Consider the following 20,340-nt stretch of genomic DNA (forward strand, 5'->3'; position numbering starts at 1 on the left):
TACTATGTTTGAATCATGCTATGAAATCAGCCAGCGGTCTGACTCTAATGGGGCCTTGTCTAACTCATGTTCATAATCCACTCAAGACATTTGCTTGAAGGACATAGAAATCACTTTTTAAATAAAATGTACTCCAAGTATGTCTCTGGCTGTGAATATTTGAATACACTCACACCATATAAAAGTTGTCTGCTCCTGCACACACAGGTTTTTGACGAACTGAGCAGTTTAATGGGAAGACACCATCTTGTCTTACTCAGCTGAGTGCTGTTGCATTACTACCTACAAATGCCCCACAGGTCCATATGCATGTAGCCAAACGTCTTTGCATTTCAACTTGTTTTGATCAAATAGTCCCAGAGTTTCTTAAAAAGCAGTACAGCTCCAAGATAAACTTGCAAAAGCATTTATTCTTCAGGAGTCAAATGCTGAACGGTGCCTTTGGTGCAATAGAACAAAATAAATCAAGTACAATAAAACCCCAAACCTTAAGAACAGCAGAAACATCAAAAGTGTTTTTTAGCAAGTGTCAAGTGCAACCAATATTCCCCACAGGAGATAAGTGAACTCAAATTATCTCCCTGCTGATAGTGCTGGGAAGTCCTCAGGGTCATCTGGGTTAGGGGCCAGATCATCCACCTGATGAACAACACTAGCATTAGAAATTCAATGATACGTTATATAAAACTCAAGAGACCTGTCCAATATTCTGGTCGATGCCCCCTGCTTCTATCTTATGTCCCAAGATTGATTTGCATTAACCTCAGTGAAAAACATACCCTCTCCTCCGTTATGGGTTTGGCCCTCTCTGGGCGGCTAGTCAGACCACCTCTTGCTCCCCTTCCCCTCCCCCCACGGCTGGGGCGGCCAAGGCTCCCAAAATTGATGTCCAGAAGCGAGGTGATGTCATTCACAGATTTCCGGAGGAAGTTGCTGTCGTCTTCAATCTCCTCTGGAGTCCCCTTGAGGTTCTGAAGATTGGAGGCAAACGCTAAATACACTCCGATAACCAGTTGAACCTCACACACCTCCATTAGCCACCATCTACATTCTCAATCTCAACTGAAATTCTCATTATGGTTTTCCAATTTTTTTGGTGCCCGTCACTATACAGACAACCACAGCTAGATTCACCCTTTGAATAATTTACATTCCTGAAGTCCCCGTGTCTGTATGTTACACTGCCAGATGAGGTGCTTTACATTCTCACCTCCAGGTGCTTTGACTGGTGGATGACCTTTGCTTTGGAGGGAATCTTGTCCTCTGGTTTGCGGATGTTAAACTCAGCCTTGGGACGACTCGTCTCCTGCAGGGCCTTCCACTCATCCAGGGTCATCTCTATGGCAACCTGGACCACCATCTCTCCCTCCTCTTCCGATGCACTTAAGTAATTGGGGAGAGCCACATCTGTCAATCCACTGCAGACACTGGTGTCATTTTTAAGAATGATGCTTGTGCGAGTTACTCACCGATTTTGATTCTCTTCCTCCACAGGTGTTTGGGGCTCCTCCGATTTAACCGGAGCATCAGAGGTCATTTCCATTAATTCACTTCACAAAAAGCAACAAAAGAAATTTGTCTCCACTTGTGCCCAAGTATAAAAGTGGTCATTCCCATGTTAATGGAAATTCACCTACCTTGCAGCTTCATCAACACTGCCCCAGTTCCAGGGTCCTCTGCCTCCTCTCTTCTCCTCAGGAGAGATACCACTGGAGCGAATGTTAAAAAACAGAAGTTAGTCAGTATACTGCTATGAAAGAAAAAACAAGAGCATGCGTTTTTTTTAATTTTTTTTTAAATGGACTGCTACATGAACAAGAGGGCTTACGTTCCATTGTGTCGATCATACTCTCTCTTGCCCCTCAGGTTGAAGCTGTCCGAATTCCTTGTGTATCCACCTCCCCCTCCTCTTGCTCCCCTCCTACCTCCGACTCCCCCTCTGCCCCTGGAGTCAGTGTCTGCAATATAGGAAGGCCTGAGGACCAATCAGATTAAAACTCATTTATTCCTAACATGAGCCGACTTTAAAACACAATATGCAGAGTTTAATTTTAGCCTCACCGTGTATGGAAACACATACTTAGAAATGGAAAACTCTTGTGGGTGCGCGTCTTGGTTGGTCCTGCGCTCCCCAAAAGCAGCCCTCTTCGTGCCCCTCTGGGCCTCCTCTTTGCCATCACCACTCTCCGTCACTGGTCCAGGACGTGCCTGCTGCTTACGGACTGCACACAGAAAGTGGGTTGGTGAAAAATCCACTTGCGCTGCATTTCATCATCTTTCTACTACTTGTTTGCAAATGACACAAAAGTCTAATTGTAATATAAACCCCACATACCACAAAAGTGTAGGCTAGATATTTTAATGTTTCAGTACTCCTTTGTGCCCAAACCCTGATTATAGAAACATATGCTTATCTCCTGCTCACATCCTCTTAAAGTTCTATCCAACAAGAGGGGGGACCAAGAGTCCAGTCAGATTTACTTTCAGGAAGAGAGGAGAACATTTTTTGTAGATTTTTAAAAACTGAATCGGTGGATGGCTGGTTCTGGTGGGTAAAATCATCCATTTAAATGCAGTTTTGGATTGTTATAAAATCAAGGGGAATGTCATTTGGCTTCAGATAACCCTCACAAAGAGCAGCGAGGAAACCCACCCTGACAGCATGCACATGTGCTGTGCAGCCTCGCTGACCTTGCACCGTCAGCAGCTGACAAAGCCTGAGCAGACTGGCCACTCTTGGCTGGACTATCCCATCTAGAAATACTAGGAGCTGCCAGAATCGTTTGGATTTGCGGTGTGCAAAGATAATACAGAGAAGCGGTTAGCTCACCTGGAAGCTGCTCTTGACCAAGCGACGCGACGGGGAGGCGTCTTTCCTTCTGGGATTCCTTCTGACCGGGTTTTTTCTGCTTGGCTTTCTTATCCCCATCTGGCTTCTTCTTTTTCCGCTTCTCCTTCTCTGTTTCCACTTCGCTGATCAGGTCGAATGGATCAGCATCGTCATCCAGAAGATCCCCGAACCTGTTCGCCACAGCGCACCCGTAGGCGTCCGGCAGCATTTTAACCTGTGTATGATGAAGAGGAAGTCCAAAGGCCGATTCCCCTCCTCAAAATGAACACAGATTGTGTGAATAGCAAACAGCAAAAACAAAAATCAAACAGAAACGAGCTGCGGATGGTACTTTGCTGCCTCAGTGAACATCCAACAAAAGCTCACAGCAGTTTGTCCACACTTTTAAATGTTTGCACGTGTGGAGACGAGCGACACCACGCCCCTGTGCTCATCAATAGGCCATCCGCTAATCAATATTCATTGCATAGACTGACTTGGCTCGTTCTCCTGCCGGCGTCGGTGGATCATTCTCTGCTTAGTCAGGTCGTGCTGGCCAAATTGGCACAGGGACTGTAGTTGAAGGGAATTTTATGTATTACATTACAAAAAAATAAATACACACAATTCAACGATTAAACCATGTAAAAACATTTCTACTGATGATCCTTTGGTTAACAAAGCGTAGCAATACCAGACTGAAAATACATCACAAGTAAAAATGGTGCAAAAGAGGTAGTAAAAGGGCTCATTATGGAGATGATTGGTCCATCTCAGTTTTTCATTGTAATCTTTTTGGATTAATATTACCGGTGTATTAATGTTTATGTTGCATTTTACTGCTGTTACGCTGATGTTTGAGGGTTTTATGTACATTTGGGTAGCTTGTAAACTGGCGTAACTAGCTGTCAGACAAGTGCAGTGGAGTAAAAAGTACATTTACCTCTGAGAAGTGACGCTAGTTAAGCTAAAATGTAGAAGTACAAGTTACATAACATGGAAAAACTCGACTAATGTTAAAGTAAAAGTAGCCCGAATTTGCAAGTATATGTAAAGGTTATATAAATACGCATTATATTCCATAACGGTGCATTTCCAATTTTGGAGCTAGCTTAACAGCTAGTAAATGTAGTTAAATGAATAAAAAGGAAAATGCATCACTAGCAATTAAGCTAACGCTAGATAATAGAAAATATTAGTTTACTTCCTACAAAAACTAGTAAACCCGAAATAAAAAAAGACATGAAAAAGAGTATAGGCTACCATCAAGGAATGCTGGGTGCCGCTGGAAAATGATATTCAGATAAGAATATTATGAGGACATCAGGGAGTTTTGAGGCTTAGGGAGCCTTTGGTCGGAGGTTTCAGTAAAAGTTAGCTAACATTAGTTTGAGTGTTTAGTTTAGTTTGAGTAAAACTAACGGCTAGTTGGTGTCCGGGGTTGCCATGGTGATGCTGGTATTTCGGTTTTACATTAAAATCATTAAAATAAAAAGTAACCAAACTTTGGTTACAGCACACAGTTCACGAAAACATAAATTGCATTATTAACTTTTAAAAAATCGTCTAGTTCAGTGGTTAGTTAGGTAGCTTAGTTCTGTGTACTAGCTACTTAATTATGATACAGTTAACTAAGTTGGTTAGCCCTTAATTAGTTAACTAAAGATAGATAGCTAGATTGTTACTGGCTTGCTTGGTCCTCTGGTAAGTTCACTCAAGAGTTAGTATACTGACAGGTTAAGTCTTTTTTTTTTAGCTCATCTTTTCCTTGATTTGTATTTTAAGGTGTCTGTAGATGGCAGCAGTCTTGTTTAGCTAGCTAGCTAGTTAGATCCCAGAATATATCAGTTTAACTTGCTCAGGTCAAACAACGTTTTCCTAAGACATCACAAAAATAATCTCTTACTCTGAGAATAGTTATTGTATTATTTTCAACATGTTATTATTAGTAAATATAATATAGTAAGTTATAGTTAATAGTTAAAGTATAGTAGCTATAAAGTCAGGCTTACTGCAGTCCTATTGAGTAGCTTCATGAAAACCTATTCATCAGACTACTTTATGAGTAGCCTACATTGTAGATTATATATGCTCAAGTATTTAACTCAGCTGTGTTTGGAAATGCAGTGATAAAGTAGACTTTGTTATGCCATGACCCAATCTGAAGGATATCCTGCACTTTATATATGTTAGAACCAGCACCAAACTGTGTACAATTATAAGTTAAAGTCCTGTTCAGGTACAACCACATTTCCCCTCATTGATCATTAGATAAATGACCATCCAACTACTTATATTTATTAAATTATTTTATGAGTGTACATGTATTGTAATACTAAGACCCATGTAGCCTGGCAATAAAATTAGATCTACATACCTCTAACCCAATTAAGCTATGTCACTCTCAAAAGCAGGATGAGTCAGGATATATTTTACATGGTGAATTTTAGCTTCATCTAGTGGTCAAAGAAGAAAGTACAAGTCTGTGGTGTCAACCTACCGTCTCAACATTATAGTGAGGTGTATGGCCTCCAAAAGATTAAATCCTAGAGTTTCAGTTACATTTGTTAGATTGCATGAAGTGCACAAGTTTAAGCACCAACTCACGATGGAAATTATCTCTGTTATTAAAAGAAAATCTCCAGTAAAGTTTCGTAAATGATTAATGGGCTGATTTATTTCTACCCTGACTTGCACAGGATAGTCATTGATATTTGCTGCTGGACAATGTAATAGCAAGACATTCAAAAAGGGAGAGCCAAAATTGATTATTAATCACCAGGAATAGCTATAATCTACATATGACAGCAAATCAGTTTTCCTGTCAGGGCAAATATGTTTTAAAGACATCATATCCTGGAGAAGAAACTATTTGACTGCCTTTTTTAGGTAACAGTGAAGGAGTTAAAGATGCAGGCAGACAGGCTGACAGCAGTGGGACAAGCTCATGTAGACAAACAAAAAAGTTTCTGTTGCACCAAAGTGAATAATTGGAACAACTCATAGGAAACTGTGAGTGCACACTGTGCTACGGTTATTTATATGAGCTCAATTTGAGCTATTCTGGCCCCTGGATTTGAATGAAACTCATTTTGATGTAATATCTCCAACAATGCAAGTGGATGAAAAGTGCTTGCATCACATATTCATGTCTTTGTATGTGTGTAGATACAGTATACTTTCAAGTTATGCTAGAACTTTTTAAAAACAACATATTGACTGCTTTAGGTTGGTTTTACATGGAATGAAGAGAAGCTCAGGTTGGAGTTAAATCTCACCAGTTTAACACAATCAAAATTTCAAATAACCCTTAGTTTCTATTTCGTTCTCTCTCACACACAGTGTATCCTTTGTTCAAGTATTTCCGCCCTTTATGATTACGTAACTTTGGCGCCTCTGGGCCACCGTTTCCTTTCCCTTTAAATTGCCCAAAAATGTATCAACATAAACAGATTCCTCAGCGCGGGAAAAGCGCCATCTGCTCGTCTGCACTGTAAAATTACCCGCCCTTTACTCCCATTGGCTCCGTCCCGGCCGAACATGCGCTCTGCTCGTCCTCATTGGCCAATCTTGATGTCAGCGTGCAAGAGCGCGCGTGAAGTGTTTAAATCTCATTGGACAATAAGGTCTCAGCCAATCAGTGCGCAGAGAGCGCTCTGTGTCGTGCCCATTGGCCCATGGGATCAGTAGTTGGGTCTGTGTGGCTGCTGCTATTGGTCCAATCTGACATGTGGGATCGGATCCCTGCAGCTGATTGGCCAGTCGACTGCTCAGGCGCGATTTTGCAACGCGGGACAACGCTCCTGTGGGCGCACACAGGTCCGTTCAGACGAGCCGCCGCGACAAGAAGGAAACTCACCATCATCTTCATATCTGACTTTGTGGATACTTTGTAGCGAACAACGGGTCCGAGTTTTTCTTCCCCCTGTTCCTCTTTGGACATGAAGGACATATTCACTCCAGATTGAAAAGGCGCAATATTTATTACTTTTACGTGCTGTTAAAATATTCAATTGGATTTCAAATTTTGCCCTTTTTTTGCTTTCTCTTGCGACTGACACCGGAGCTTTGACATCCACACAATGGCCGATAACAAGCACCCGCATGTCATTTTCTGCAACGACTCGCCTAAAAGAGTTTTGGTGTCCGTCATCAAAACCACACCGATCAAGCCGAGGAAAGCGGAGGCCCTGACGCCGACAAGCCCCGGTTTCAGCGACTTCATGGTCTACCCGTGGAAATGGGGGGAGAACGCCCACAATGTGAGCCTGAGCCCGGGTTCAGTGAGCGGGGCTTCGTCGCCCACCGGGACCCAGACGGCCAGGGAAGCGGACACGGCGCCTTCACCTGACCAGATCAGGGTAGGTTCAGGGGATCCTGTTACTGAGCACAACGCGTGCTCTGACAGATGTAGCTGCACGGGCTGAGTAGTATATAAAGACTATGGATGTATAATTTGAGGCTGCTGACAACACTTCTAACAACGTGTGTATGTTACAACAACACTTAAAACATGGAACTACTTGTAATAACACCATCTTTGAGCGGAAAAGAGCGCATATCGACGTCTATTTAAGACACAAACTACTCCAAACTGTGTCGCCATATCAGATTAATTCAATCGATTGGTTTACTCTTCACTTCTTGTAACGGGACCACTTAAAACGGTGAAATTATGTTTGGAGTCAGTCTTAATATGGCCGAGATGAGGAGTCATTTAAAAAAAAACGCCCGCGCATTAGGGTGTGACATGATGGATTTTAAACCCCAGTCACTTCCTGATTCTGGAGCAGCTGCTCATACATGACGTCTAGTCGCGCGCCAAAAATGTAACCGGATGTGAATGAATTATAAAGGACTAACGTGCGTTGTGCTGCAGTGTAACATGTGAGCTTAGCTGAGGAAACTATGATTGATATAATGTTGCATTATAAGAACTACACTAAATAAACCACTGGTAAAAGTATTGTGGGCTAAACTATTACTTTATAACATATATACATATGCACGTGTGCATCTCATGTAGTATTAACATGATGTACACGTTTAAATGATGCTCTTTAAACATGATTCATGCGTTTATTAGATCATAAAAGTAGGAAACGTTTTGCACTCAACTTACCAAATTTTGCTCCACATGCTTATTATGGCTGCTGTTCCATAGGAAAAGATGTTCTTAAGGTGTTGCTTTAGTCAGTGTAAAAAAAAAAATTCTGCGTATTCTTCCTGTCAGGATGGTATCCGCAGAGGGCGTCCACGGGCCGACACTGTCAGGGAGCTCATAAGTGAGGGGGAAACCTCGTCCAGCCGCATTCGCTGCAACATCTGCAACAGAGTGTTCCCCAGAGAGAAGTCTCTTCAGGCTCACAAGAGGACACACACAGGTGAGACGGACAGGGAGATGTTGCACTGAATATTTGAAAAAGCATTATAATGTATAGGCTTATTGTCACTAAGACAAGTGCCTTGAGAAAAAAGGTGGATGTACTGTGATTCTGCAGTGCTCTACACTCCTACACCGTTAGAAGCAGGGAAGGTCATGTAAACACCTGTCTGACCAGATGTAACAGCGGCATGCTGAACAGGAAGAGGCACAGCTTGCTTGGTCTGTTACAGCAGGAAACAACTGACCTCCCAGTACCTGTTCTGAATTTTCAGGCCTTAGTGTTCACATTTGAAAATAATGTACTGTATTTGTGTATCGTATAAGCAGGCCATTGTAATAATAACGGAATTGTATAACAATGATGATATTTAGGCCTCAACAATGTCCCTATTTCCCCCCAGGAGAGAGGCCCTATCTGTGTGACTACCCAAACTGCGGCAAGGCGTTTGTCCAAAGTGGTCAGCTGAAGACGCACCAGCGGCTGCACACTGGAGAAAAACCCTTCGTCTGCTCGGAGAAAGGTAGGTTTTAAATGTGGATTTTTAGAAAGACCATTAAGCTGAACAGGGTGGTTTTACATTGGTGACCAAACAACAAAGTCAAACCTTTCACTTGAAGGAACTTTTCGGTTCTTTCCAAATGTGGCTCAGACACTGAAGAGAGCTTCAACTGGAAAGTACCTGATAAACACATAACTTGACAGTGTAACTGTCGACTATATGAAACTCACTGCCAGGCGTTTCTGGTTAAACATGATCAAAGTGCCAATTTGCCAATTTTCAAACTGGTTTGTATCATCACATTGTGGGTAGTATATGCAAATAAACAAACTTTTGTCCACCTCACTTGCGCTGATAGCTTCACAGTTTGATTGAATAACTAACTTGACTGTAAAAAAAAAAACAAAAACAGCCCTTGAGTTGGTAAAAGTTGATGACGAGCGGGGAGATCTGGATGCAGGCAAAACAAAATCAAACATTGTTCATTTGCATTTATGACCTACATTTTAATGATACCAAGCTGGTTTAAAATCGGCAAAATATCCCTTTAACAACAACAGGATTTACTCACCTTACGGATAAAATACTACCAACTGTTCGTTGGTTCTTACCTACCTTGCTATACTGCTGTCTGCTCGTAATAACAGTAAACCACAAAGGGTCATGTATTACACATTATTATTAGACTTTATTGTCCCAGGGGGGAAATTCTTTTTCACAGCACTGATTCTGCTTGACAAACTGACACAACACAACAACAGCAGACTTAACAATACTTCACAAGACAACACTTCCCACTACCTTTACACATAGAAAAACACCAACAAAGCAAACAGCCATAGTCACACTCAGCGGGGTCTGTTGTTCAGGACTGTTATGACAGCAGGAATCAGGCTCCTCCCAAAGCGGGCTCTCCTGCACCTCAGAGCTCTGTACCTGCGCCCTGAGGACAGTGGGGCGAGATGTTCATTCAGTGGATGAGTGGAGTCCCGTTCTATTGAGTTTGCAATGCGTGTTATGGCTCTGTCTTGGCTATTAGCACACAGAAAAATGGCCTGTAAGTGCATACTGCATTTATTCATACCTGCTGCTTTCTCTGCAGGATGTGGCAATCGGTTCACACACGCCAACCGTCACTGTCCCAAGCATCCCTTCTCCCGTCTGAAGAGAGAGGAACCAAAGGAGGGCCTGGGGAAGGCCCAGTCTGTGGATAACAAGGCTGTGGCAGAATGGCTTGCAAAGTAAGTGAATGCAAGGGACTGCACATGCTAGTGCTCTCAATAGGTATACTGGGACCGACCTATAAAAAGGATAAGCATGCATAGTAGAACTTATACTGTGCATTTAATCTCATTTCCCTGTTTACATCGTATGTTAATATACTATTCTCTGTCCTTGCAGGTACTGGCAAACCCGTGAGCAGCGTGCCCCTACAACCACCAAGGTGAAGCCACAGGGCAAGGCAAGGAACGAGGACCAGGAGCAGCAGGACCCCATGGAGTTTCTCCAGTCCGACGAAGAGAACGGGGAGGAGGAAGAGGCCGCTGAGGAGGAGAAGGGCAGCCAAGGAGGAGGAGGAGGAGGAGCCGCCAAGCGCCGCCTGCAGGAGCAGCGAGAGCGTCTCCACGGCGCTCTGGCACTCATTGAGCTGGCCAACAACCTGTCTGCCTGAACACCCATCCACTCCCTGATCCTGGACTCTCATTCCCTGCCCCTCATACCTCCATTCCCTGCCTTCCTGCCGTACGTGCTGTAGCTAGAAATTGTTCATAAATGCAGATCAACGACTAGTTTAGTTTTATTCTATCAAGTTGTGAAACCAGACTTTGAGGGAGAGCTGAATTGGCCTGAGATCAGTGTTATGCACAGCATCATCTATCCCCCCCTTCACAGCACCAGGAAGGCACAAGCTAAAGCACCTTATTCAGCTTCCATTTTATCCTTTTAGGCTGCTATAAATGTAGTTTTGACAATATGAAGAATGTCTTTATTTCTTTTGTCTTCTAAAGACAAAGAAAGAGTACCAATTATGTTTTAATTTGTTTTGTTTGCACTTTGATGGTAACGAGTTTTTTAAGTATGTTGTGAGTGTAACAGAGAATGTGTGACTGATGTGTATATATGGATTAAGCTCAGATGGACAATGATACAGGGTGTGGTCAAACATAGGAAATGTTAAGTTGCATTCCAAATGTCAGATGGCCTCTCATCATGCTCCCAGGTTTCATCTCCATCACCGTAAGCACAATTTCACCGCCACTGCAGACAGCAGTGGTGGTAGAAATGGACTGAGAATGGTTTCAGATGGTTTTAGCCTCACCTGCACCGAGAGTGCACAGGTGGACGAAAGGCAAAACAAGTTAGGGGAGCTGGATCAGTCTGGCATGTAACGTGGTCATCATTATATGCTCATGAGAGGTGATCATTGCAAGCCTAATCCAGAGGTCTGGTTAGACGCAAGACTTCCAGACACAAAATATCCAATCTTTTACAGCTTTACCACTCGTCTCATTATATACACATAATTGTATCCGCATGACATTACCAGAGTCGGCATCTCAAGCCAATTATAATGCCCTCTGGAGTACTACAACTAATATTTTACATTTTATTCTGTATGTAAAGGTCCAGAGTACCTTTTAGGACGTGCCACATTTCCATTCAACAGCCGTTTTCCTCATAGACACAAGAAACACGACAAAACCTGCAGGCCTACAGTTTTCCAACCAGACGGGAGATATTTTGCAAAGGATTAAGTCAGTCACCTTTTATATTAAAAGGTGGAAGGCCAGTTATGATACAGGGATAGCATCAGTAGTGCGTGGTGCATCTGTGTCATCTCATTTCAAAGGTTAAATTATGAGATATTTTTGTACATTTTGTTCAACTGTTTGATAGTCTTGTAATCATTTGATTTATGAAGGGAAATATTCTGGCATCAGCATAAATCTGCAGAGTTTAAAAAGAAATGTAAAATCGATTAAGAATATGTCACACAAACTTCAAGCATCCCAATGATTTTTATTAAGCACTTACACCCTATTAAGTCTTGGATTAAGCTTGCAATGCACTGAAGATTAAATTTGTCCAGGAAAATGGGACCTGTTTTTCAGAAACAGATTTTTTTTGTAATGCTGGGTGTTTCTCGTTTTTTTTTTTATAGACACACTACATCCTTCAACACTGTATGAAGCCTCTCATAACTGCCCTGCCTCTGGTTATTTTAGGGAAACCAACACCAACATCCCATCACTCTGTCACTAGCTGTGTTTGAATCTGTTTGATTTACAAATTACCCATGTTGTGTTGTGGTGAAACTGGAAGGCAAGTGAATTGTTAATAATCAAAACACCAAATGATTTATTGTACCCAATTATAGTATATTTTGAAGCATTTCTAACCCGTAGTCTATTTTTTGGTTTGAGAAGAGTATGGCAATTTAATATATACACATTGTGTTTGTTTAGACTATTGAGTGTGCACAATTTTTGCAGAGCTTTGAAGTTGAATTTTAGTTTCAGTTTTCCCCTCTGCTAACATCCTCTCAACAGTTTTCATGTTTGTGACATGTATAGAGTGATCCTGCTTGCTTGGTAGACATTTTATTACACGTTTCAAAAGGTAAGATTTCTCTGACAGGCTGTCCACACTGTTAAATAATTGTTGGTCTTCAATAAACATTCACTGAACCTGGCCCAGGACTCGTGTGTCTCTTGTAAAGCTATCCAGTCATGATTTAGTGGTGAAATTAAATAGATGACATTGATATTGTATCAAGGAAAAGCAATTCATTAATGTTTAAATGAAGATTTAAAAAAAGTGTAAAAGCAATATTATGCTCCAATATGGAGCAGAACGATGCCACCAAGTGGTGAATGTTAAAACATTGTCTATTTAGACTACAGAGTACTTCCTTGTTGAATATTCCGTAATGTGAAGCTTCAGCACTTGTGCTCCTCCTGCATTGTTTCCAGATGGGTTTTTGTGAAAGGTGTGAAATGAGTACACTAGTCCGCCTGACATACTGCAAAACAAAACACAAAAGCAATGGCACATAATTATTGATGCCACTTAGCTGTTACTCATGGTGGCTAACAATGTACCAAGACCATAAAATGTATTTCAAATATTCCTGTTGTAACAAAAACAACAACGGCATACTTCATCTTCTGTTCACTACAGGCATATTTTTTCTTTTAGGCGCCGATAACACACTGGCTAATCTTATCTATCTAGAAATTTATGAGTTTGTACACACTTGTTTTGCTCTGGATGGGACTTTAGCTTGAGAATGGAATTAAATCTCACAATGCTGCTCTTATAAAACGTGAAATATAAACATATTAACAAATGCAAATTTATATATATGTATATATTATAATATTAACAAGTGTTGTGGCCTCATATGTTTCATCGTTTGGTCGCATCGAACTCTCTGTTGGTGAGCAAGTGTAAAAAGAACAAAAGTAGAAAAAAATGTATTCTTACCAAATGCTGAGGCCTAGGAAGTTGGTCCAAGAGAACAGGTAGTCTCCACCCACAAAGATGCCAATATAGGCTACTGCAACATTCTTGAGAACATAAGAAAATGTTAACATTTAGTTAGTGATGATCTTGTTTGCAGAAATTGGACAGATAAAAATGTGACAACTCCACCAAAACGTTTTCAGTACTGTACAGTTTTCTATCTGCTACGAAGCGGAACATCTCAAAAATGTTAGTGGAAAGTTACACAAGTGATACCCTAACCTTAACCCTAACCCTAACCCAGGTTTAGATCCACATGTGGATTCAGGGACTTTTCAAAGAGTTCTTAACATTGCAACAGGCCATTTTGATGATGTATTCTGTTGTGTGATTGTGTCTATCACTCTATAGTGTGACATGGAATCTGGATCCACATGTTGGCTAGAACTTTAAGCATTTTCTATTATCACAGTATTGAATCTGGAGAGTTTGGCAAGCTTAGCAGATGTATGCACTGTGTGTGTGTTTGCTGGTCTAAAAATAGTATCGTTATCAGTCTTCTTACCTTTATTGCCCCCACCACTGTGGTGGTAAGTGCTGAGTTATAATAGCTACACAGGACTATGGAATACATCAACACAAACCTGAAAAAGGAGAACTGAGTCTTAAAATTTGCGTAGGCTGCGGCTATAATGTAAGAGCTATGGATGTATGATCTCAGTTTGTTTTTTGAGCTGCAACAAAGGTGTGACAGTAATTGAACTGTTTGAATGGGATCATAGTGACATACCCCATGAGGCAGGACATGAAGAAACAAAATATGAATGTGGCTTCAATCCAGTCTTCAAATGTGACTGCCTGTGGGTGAAAACATACAAGGTGGTTAAGCAGGAATAGTAGCAGAAGACACATGGAGACACATGGAGAGAATAAAGTAGACCACAGCTACTGTACGTACCTGATATAAATCTCCAGTAAATGCACTTGCCAAGAGAGTGGGGATGATAATGATAAGTGCATTGTAAAATAAGACGCCGTACTTCCCGAGGCCCTTAACAAACAAGAGGAACATGTTAGATATAACGTATTACCGCATTTCAACATTTGAAAGTGCAAAAAATAAATCTTCATATTTGATGTCTCGGACAAGTCAACAGCTGTCAGTAACTAAAATCATGATAGTCAAAAAAGGTGGCGGATTTAAAATACATAGTTATGTGTTTGTACGCACGCTGTGTATGCTACTGTGGAAATGGTGTGACTGTGGTGCGTCCAACATCCTGTTTACTTAAAGGGTGGATGAACAAAACCAAAGTCACCGCCTTTCTTGATACATTGACAGTATGTTAGAAATAATCATTCAATTTCATTAGACAATGTTGATACTATTCTATATATAGCATGTTAACTTATGTGTTGACAACATATAGGCTGTTAGTAACTGTCCAAAGCTGTTGTTTCTTTGAAAAAGTCAAAAAAACTACAAATATAATCAATCAATCCTGCAGCATTTTAGCGCAGAGAAAACAAGTTTAACTTACTGCAGTTGTAAAATCTTTTGTCATCGTACAATCTGTCTGTCACCTTTTCTATATAAAATAAAGCAGGTAACCATTCCTACACAGACTGTTCTGAAACTAAAAGGAAAACACACACTGTTTCTGTCTGTACAGGGTGTGCAGGAGATTTCACCTCAGCGCCAAGTTTCTTCTTGGTGTACACGCTGCTGGCAGCAGTGAAGGCATCGTTGAGCAGGATGAAAGTATAGCCCTCCACATCGAAGGCAAGGTCAGAACTAGAGGACAGGACAAGATGGAGGGAAAGCATGGGTGTTCTGTCTACACCTGGTGACTAATCAGTAAAAAAAAAACCTACATTTATTAAAAAAAAAAATCAATACCTTGCAGCGACCATGGCACCAAGTACTATAGCTGCAACGCTGTACACAAGACGTTTTGGAAACGTTTTTCTGAAAAGAGGAACACTGAAACAATCAGATCAACAACAAAGAAGCTCTTATCATGTTTATTTCTACGTATTAAACCGATTACAGATCTCTCTGTGTAAGAGTAGCGCGTGATTACGCAGTACATTCAGACCAGTTCTGTTAGAATTCTGATGAAGTCAGCAGAAATGCAACAAAGAGCTTCAAAGCTCTAACAACCATATAAAAATACAGAGATAGATCCTACCTCAGTATATATACTTCCATGATCATTGTCATCAATATGGTGAATTTCCGTAGTACTGTAAACATGGGTAGACTGTAAGAAAAACAACATGTTTTGGGAAGACCACATGAAGGGAGCTGTAAAAGTTAACGACCAATTTCTACTAAATTACACAACAGACTAACTGGGTAAACCTCAGTTTTTTGGTGCTTGCCAGTCCTGTTATATGGTTTCCAAAATACAGCAAAGGAAGAGGGAAAATCTGACAAGAAAATAAAATATTTTGGCAAATAAAACACGATTAAATAATAATAATATTAAAAAAAAAAAAAAAAAAAAGAAAGATGAAGAATATTTTCTTACTTTTGAGGGAATGCTTCTGTCAAAATCTTCAAACTGGATGACTTTGTTCATTTTGGCGGCATAAAGGACGATAAGAGTGGTGATCATCTGGAAAGTGACCACGAAGTGAGCTGTGTGAGACAGACAGACACAGAGACAAGGAGGGAAGCAAACACCCACACCTGGACAACTTACCTGGCCAACTCCCAGACACAGGTAGGAGGGAAACCTGCAGAACCGGCACAAAGGAGCGGGCTAAGTGTGACTCCATGACTGCTAATAATGGTATAATGGTATTATAATCCCCCGTGTTGCCGCTGTATGGCTGACATGGTGACAGCGCGACAAAGCGCCGCAGATCCTACCTGAAGCTCGTCAGCACGGTTTTATTCACCACCGTGATCAGGAACGAACAGGCGGCGTAAAACACAGCAGAGAGGAACTTGAGCTGCGGAGGGTGATCGACACTTTCTTGACAGGCTTTGGCAGACATGGTCAGATTGAGGAGAAAAAAAAACAAAACAAAAAAACACCTGTTGGAAGTCTTTACTAGTCGTTTCCGAGGCGGAGCGCTCGTGCGACTCGTATCCAGGAAGTCACGTGACATCATTGTTTTGATTTTCTTTGATTATATTAAAAAACTTTATTTAAACAAGCTACTAAACACAACTGCGGCCAGAAGGACTTTTCCTGCCACCATTTCTGACCTCCTTTATTTATTTATATTTATTCATACTCAGCTATAATAAAACTAACTTCCTTGACTTATTTGAAGGATAACTAAAAGTTTCAGTCTTGATTTTGCAGCCGCCTAATAACACCTGTTACAGATGGAAAGTATAACCTGAGCTTTATTGCTAAGTTTTTCAGTTTAGTAATGTGCAACACATAAATAGTTAATTTACATGCTATGAGTTACATTAATGATAAACGTTTTACTTTAACCTGAATAACCATATAAGATCATACACTCTGTGACCTATTAAAGCTATTTGTAATGGCTAATTACTCAGTTTTGCTGTTAGGCTTAATTACATAAAGTGAAAATATTGTTCACCAGACTGACGCTCATCATACACAGCATGGTTCTAAATATGTGGAAACCAGGATTCATATTTGATGCTTGAACATATTAATCCAAAACTACAGGCCTAACTAGAAGTGCACAAACTAAACTAAAACTCTGAAAAAGAACCACTTCTGTCAGATTATTCACCGCAATTTTCTGTATATCAATGACGATTGTCAACCGCAGGAGTTTAGAATAAAATGTAAGAATCACTTGAGGAGTGAGGTAGCCCTGTTTCCCTGGCAAACCAGTTTCCTTCTCTGTTTGTTATCAGTCTTCCCACTAGAGGGTACTACTGCATCAGACCAGTGTTGTCTTCATGGTGTAAAAGAAACCATCTTTAACTGAGGCAACTAAAGGCAAGCACAACTTTCTCCTTCAACAGTTTGTCTTTACAAGTCTACTCTATTATTTTCTTGCTTGCTTCGAGCTATCAATTTTCTCTACTCAGTTTCTTTGTTCTTTCCTTTTTGATCAACCTTTCAGCATATTGCCCTTTGAGGCAAGATGAGCCACCGCCAAACTTTTCAGACAGTGCGGATGAATCAGTGCCTGGAGAAGTGTGATAACAGACGAAACAGATGTTTCTTGTGTGTGTTACGGTAACTTTCATCTGACACCATCTTGTTTGTTTTCTCAGTCATCTTTTCTTACACTATTTCTGATGTCATGGAGCCTGACTGACTTTTCTAACTATTTGGATGTGACCTCAAGTGCTTGATAAAGGAAATTAAACTTCTACTGGTTTGGTAAAAGATAAAAGCTCTTTGTTAAATGGCACAAGAGGTTGAAATCTCTTCCCGTTAAAGGTTGTCTCACTGCTCGCACCGGAAGAACCTGCTCTGCTCGAGTAGACATACATGAGAACGTATTATTTAAAAGCCTGACTGACTGAAAAGGCAGATTACTGTAACTTGCAGGAGGTGGTTTTGTGCCGTTCCAAAGCCCGGAGGCTTTGGACTTGACCTGATTAATTGCCAGACGTTAATGGCTGTTAGTGGGGCGATGAACTGTTGGATTACTGTTCATCTTAAGTTTATTTTGTCTTGTCATCAGCATATATTTCACATGAATTTATTTCTTTGATTTTGATAAGACATCACTTAACACCCAAATTACTGCATAATGGCTGTGCTGTACAACTTGTAGCAGCAAGACTCAAAATAGGAATTCATATAAAAGCAACTGACTGTATGTTAACGAATCCTGGAAGACTGCGCAACACCACAGCATCATCAGATGCTTCTTGCGGTCAAATGCCAAACTTGAAATGTGTTGCTCCGTCCAAAAGCCTGTTTTGAGTCCTGTACATCTGTACAAATTGAGCGGATGATGATTTTTTCACTTTTCTGCATTGCCTTTTTTACATGCTGTAGAATATTAAAATCAATATCAGCATTTCATGGCTGCCTTCCAATATACTTTTATGATATTTTACTAAGAAAAAGTTGTGACCCAAAAAGAGTAAGAGTTACCTTCTTTACAACTTTAAAAGGCTGAAAGGTTAAAACTCAAACTAGAATGAAACCTTGTTGTACAACGGAGAGTTGACAAAATGTTTTTTTTTGTCTTTAAAATATGTTTTTTTTTTTAAATGCATTTAAACACAACACTTAAAAAGATATCCAAAAATGCAAAACTAACAGTTGCAGGAAGAAATGTAATTAGGTTGCTTAATTTCTCCATCTCTGTTTTCTGGAATGAAACCAAATAAATCAAATAAAGCTCAGTGAGCTCAGTAAGTAGCAACTTGTCACGACATTAGTCAGTCACAGGATTAGTCAGTTTAGCCAGAGGACAAAACAAGACCAAAACAAGACCAAACGAGGAAGGTTCAAATCGATTTCACTTTCATTTGTATAAAGATCTGGAGTTACATTTTCAAAGGTACTTTACAGTGCGCCTACAGTTAAGCCCAAAATTATTCATACCCCTGTCAATTTTAAGGAGTTTTAGATTTTTCTATTTTATACAGTAGCTCTTCACCCCCAAAAACAACATTGACAGAAAATGTTGGAAGGCCTTCAGCCATACACAATTTATTTTGGAATTACAACTTAAACAAACATTTTTAACAACGCAAAAACAAAAAATCATTGTGTTCAAAATTATTCATACCCTGTTTCAGTAATCAATTGCAAAGCCTCTATTTGTAATAACAGCCTCCAAACGATTCCTGTAATTGCTTACAAGTTTATTACAAAAGTCCATAGGAAGTTTGAACCACTCTTCCTTGGCAAAAGCTTCAAGATCCTTGAGGTTGGAAGGCTTCCTTGCTGCAACCCTTTTCTTGAGTACCACCCTTAAGTTCTCAATGGGGATCAGGACTTTGACTTGGCCATTCCAAAATGTTCACATCATTGTCATCATTGTCCACTTTGGCCGTATGTTTTGGGTCGTCGTCCTGTTGATAAGTCCAACACTCCCCCAGGTCCAGATTCTCAGCTGACTGCTTGATGTTTTCTTTGAGAATCTTGAGATACTGCTCTTTTTTCATTATGCCTTCCACTTTAACTAAGTTGCCAGTACCACTGCAAAGCACCCCCAGAACATTAGGCTGCGCCCCCATGCTTTACGGTAGGAATGGTATTCTTTGATTTGTAGGCCTCATTTTTCTTGCGCCACATGAAAACGACATCTCTGTGCCCACATAACTCAATCTTTGTTTCATCTGACCAAAGAACAGATGACCAGAAGCTTTCATCTTTATCTATGTGAGCCTTTGCATAGGCTAGGCACGCTTTCACATGCCTTGGTTGAAGGAGAGGAGTCTTTCTTGGTCCATGGAGGCCACCTTGATGTAATGTCCGCTGGAGTGTCTGCCTTGATATATTCACACCAGTTCTGAGCTCAGTTCTGCCAGAAGAGCCTTTGTAGTAATTCTTGGATCAATCTGGACTTGTCGCTGAATCTTTCTGGCAAGCCAAGTTGACACTGTTGCCTTCTGACCCCGTCCTTGGAGAGTTTTCAGTGTTGACAATACTTTGCACAGTTGAAACTGGCACTTTAAATTGCTTGGCATTTTTTTGTATCCTTTTCCTTCCTTTTGGGCATCAATAATCTTTGCTCACAAGTCCTCACTGTGCTCTTTGGTCTTTGGCATGACAGCAGCTGTGTTGATTCCAAAATGGCTGACGTTTAACGAGCTACTCAACTTATATAGGGCAGGAAACTGGTCTTGAACATTCAAGAAACATTTATAATACTATTTAACACATCTCTGCCTCAGAAAACATAGTTTGTTGTAACATTTCATGGTTAGTTGTCATGATTACAAGAGGGTATGAAAAAATTTGGACGTAGTGATTTTTTGTTATTGCACTCTAAAAGGTGTTTGTGTAGTAATTCAAAATTAAATGGTGTGTGGCTGTAGACCTTCTTATATTATCTACCTATCGGCTTTGTCGGGTGGAGAGCTACTGTATAAATTAGAAAAATCAAAAACTCCTTAAAATTGACAAGGGTATGAATAATTTCAGGCTTAACTGTATGTATGGTTTCCCCAGATAGCCTCGTCTATAGATCTACTCTTTGAATCCTATTGTACAAATAAGTTATCAACAGAGGTGAAAAAC

At 40.6% G+C, this 20,340-nt stretch overlaps 3 protein-coding genes across 3 annotated transcripts; 1 reads left to right on the top strand and 2 right to left on the bottom strand.

Annotated features, from left to right (window-relative positions):
* Positions 1-391: 391 nt before the first annotated feature.
* LOC139203710 (intracellular hyaluronan-binding protein 4-like) lies at positions 392-7,993 on the bottom strand. Its single transcript, XM_070833554.1, has 9 exons — positions 7,953-7,993; positions 2,831-3,065; positions 2,081-2,222; positions 1,829-1,975; positions 1,638-1,709; positions 1,470-1,550; positions 1,211-1,382; positions 780-971; positions 392-639 (listed from the first exon to the last, which is right to left on the bottom strand). The coding sequence occupies exons 2-9, from the start codon at positions 3,057-3,059 to the stop codon at positions 574-576; spliced, it is 1,101 nt and encodes a 366-aa protein (XP_070689655.1). The 5' UTR covers positions 3,060-3,065; positions 7,953-7,993; the 3' UTR covers positions 392-573.
* Positions 6,675-12,410, top strand: znf367 (zinc finger protein 367). The gene is made up of 5 exons (XM_070833557.1): positions 6,675-7,191; positions 8,064-8,214; positions 8,618-8,737; positions 9,819-9,957; positions 10,118-12,410. Exons 1-5 carry the CDS (start codon positions 6,913-6,915, stop codon positions 10,386-10,388), a joined length of 960 nt encoding a protein of 319 aa, XP_070689658.1. The 5' UTR covers positions 6,675-6,912; the 3' UTR covers positions 10,389-12,410.
* On the bottom strand, positions 12,299-16,189 carry slc35d2 (solute carrier family 35 member D2). The gene is made up of 12 exons (XM_070833556.1): positions 16,062-16,189; positions 15,892-15,925; positions 15,718-15,804; positions 15,549-15,616; positions 15,376-15,447; positions 15,084-15,152; positions 14,876-14,978; positions 14,142-14,234; positions 13,974-14,041; positions 13,749-13,827; positions 13,205-13,287; positions 12,299-12,740 (listed from the first exon to the last, which is right to left on the bottom strand). The coding sequence occupies exons 1-12, from the start codon at positions 16,187-16,189 to the stop codon at positions 12,611-12,613; spliced, it is 1,014 nt and encodes a 337-aa protein (XP_070689657.1). The 3' UTR covers positions 12,299-12,610.
* Between the last annotated feature and the right edge of the window lie 4,151 nt (positions 16,190-20,340).

The sequence above is a fragment of the Pempheris klunzingeri genome, chromosome 7 (genome assembly GCF_042242105.1).
Source record: "Pempheris klunzingeri isolate RE-2024b chromosome 7, fPemKlu1.hap1, whole genome shotgun sequence".
NCBI classification, from domain to species: domain Eukaryota; kingdom Metazoa; phylum Chordata; class Actinopteri; order Acropomatiformes; family Pempheridae; genus Pempheris; species Pempheris klunzingeri.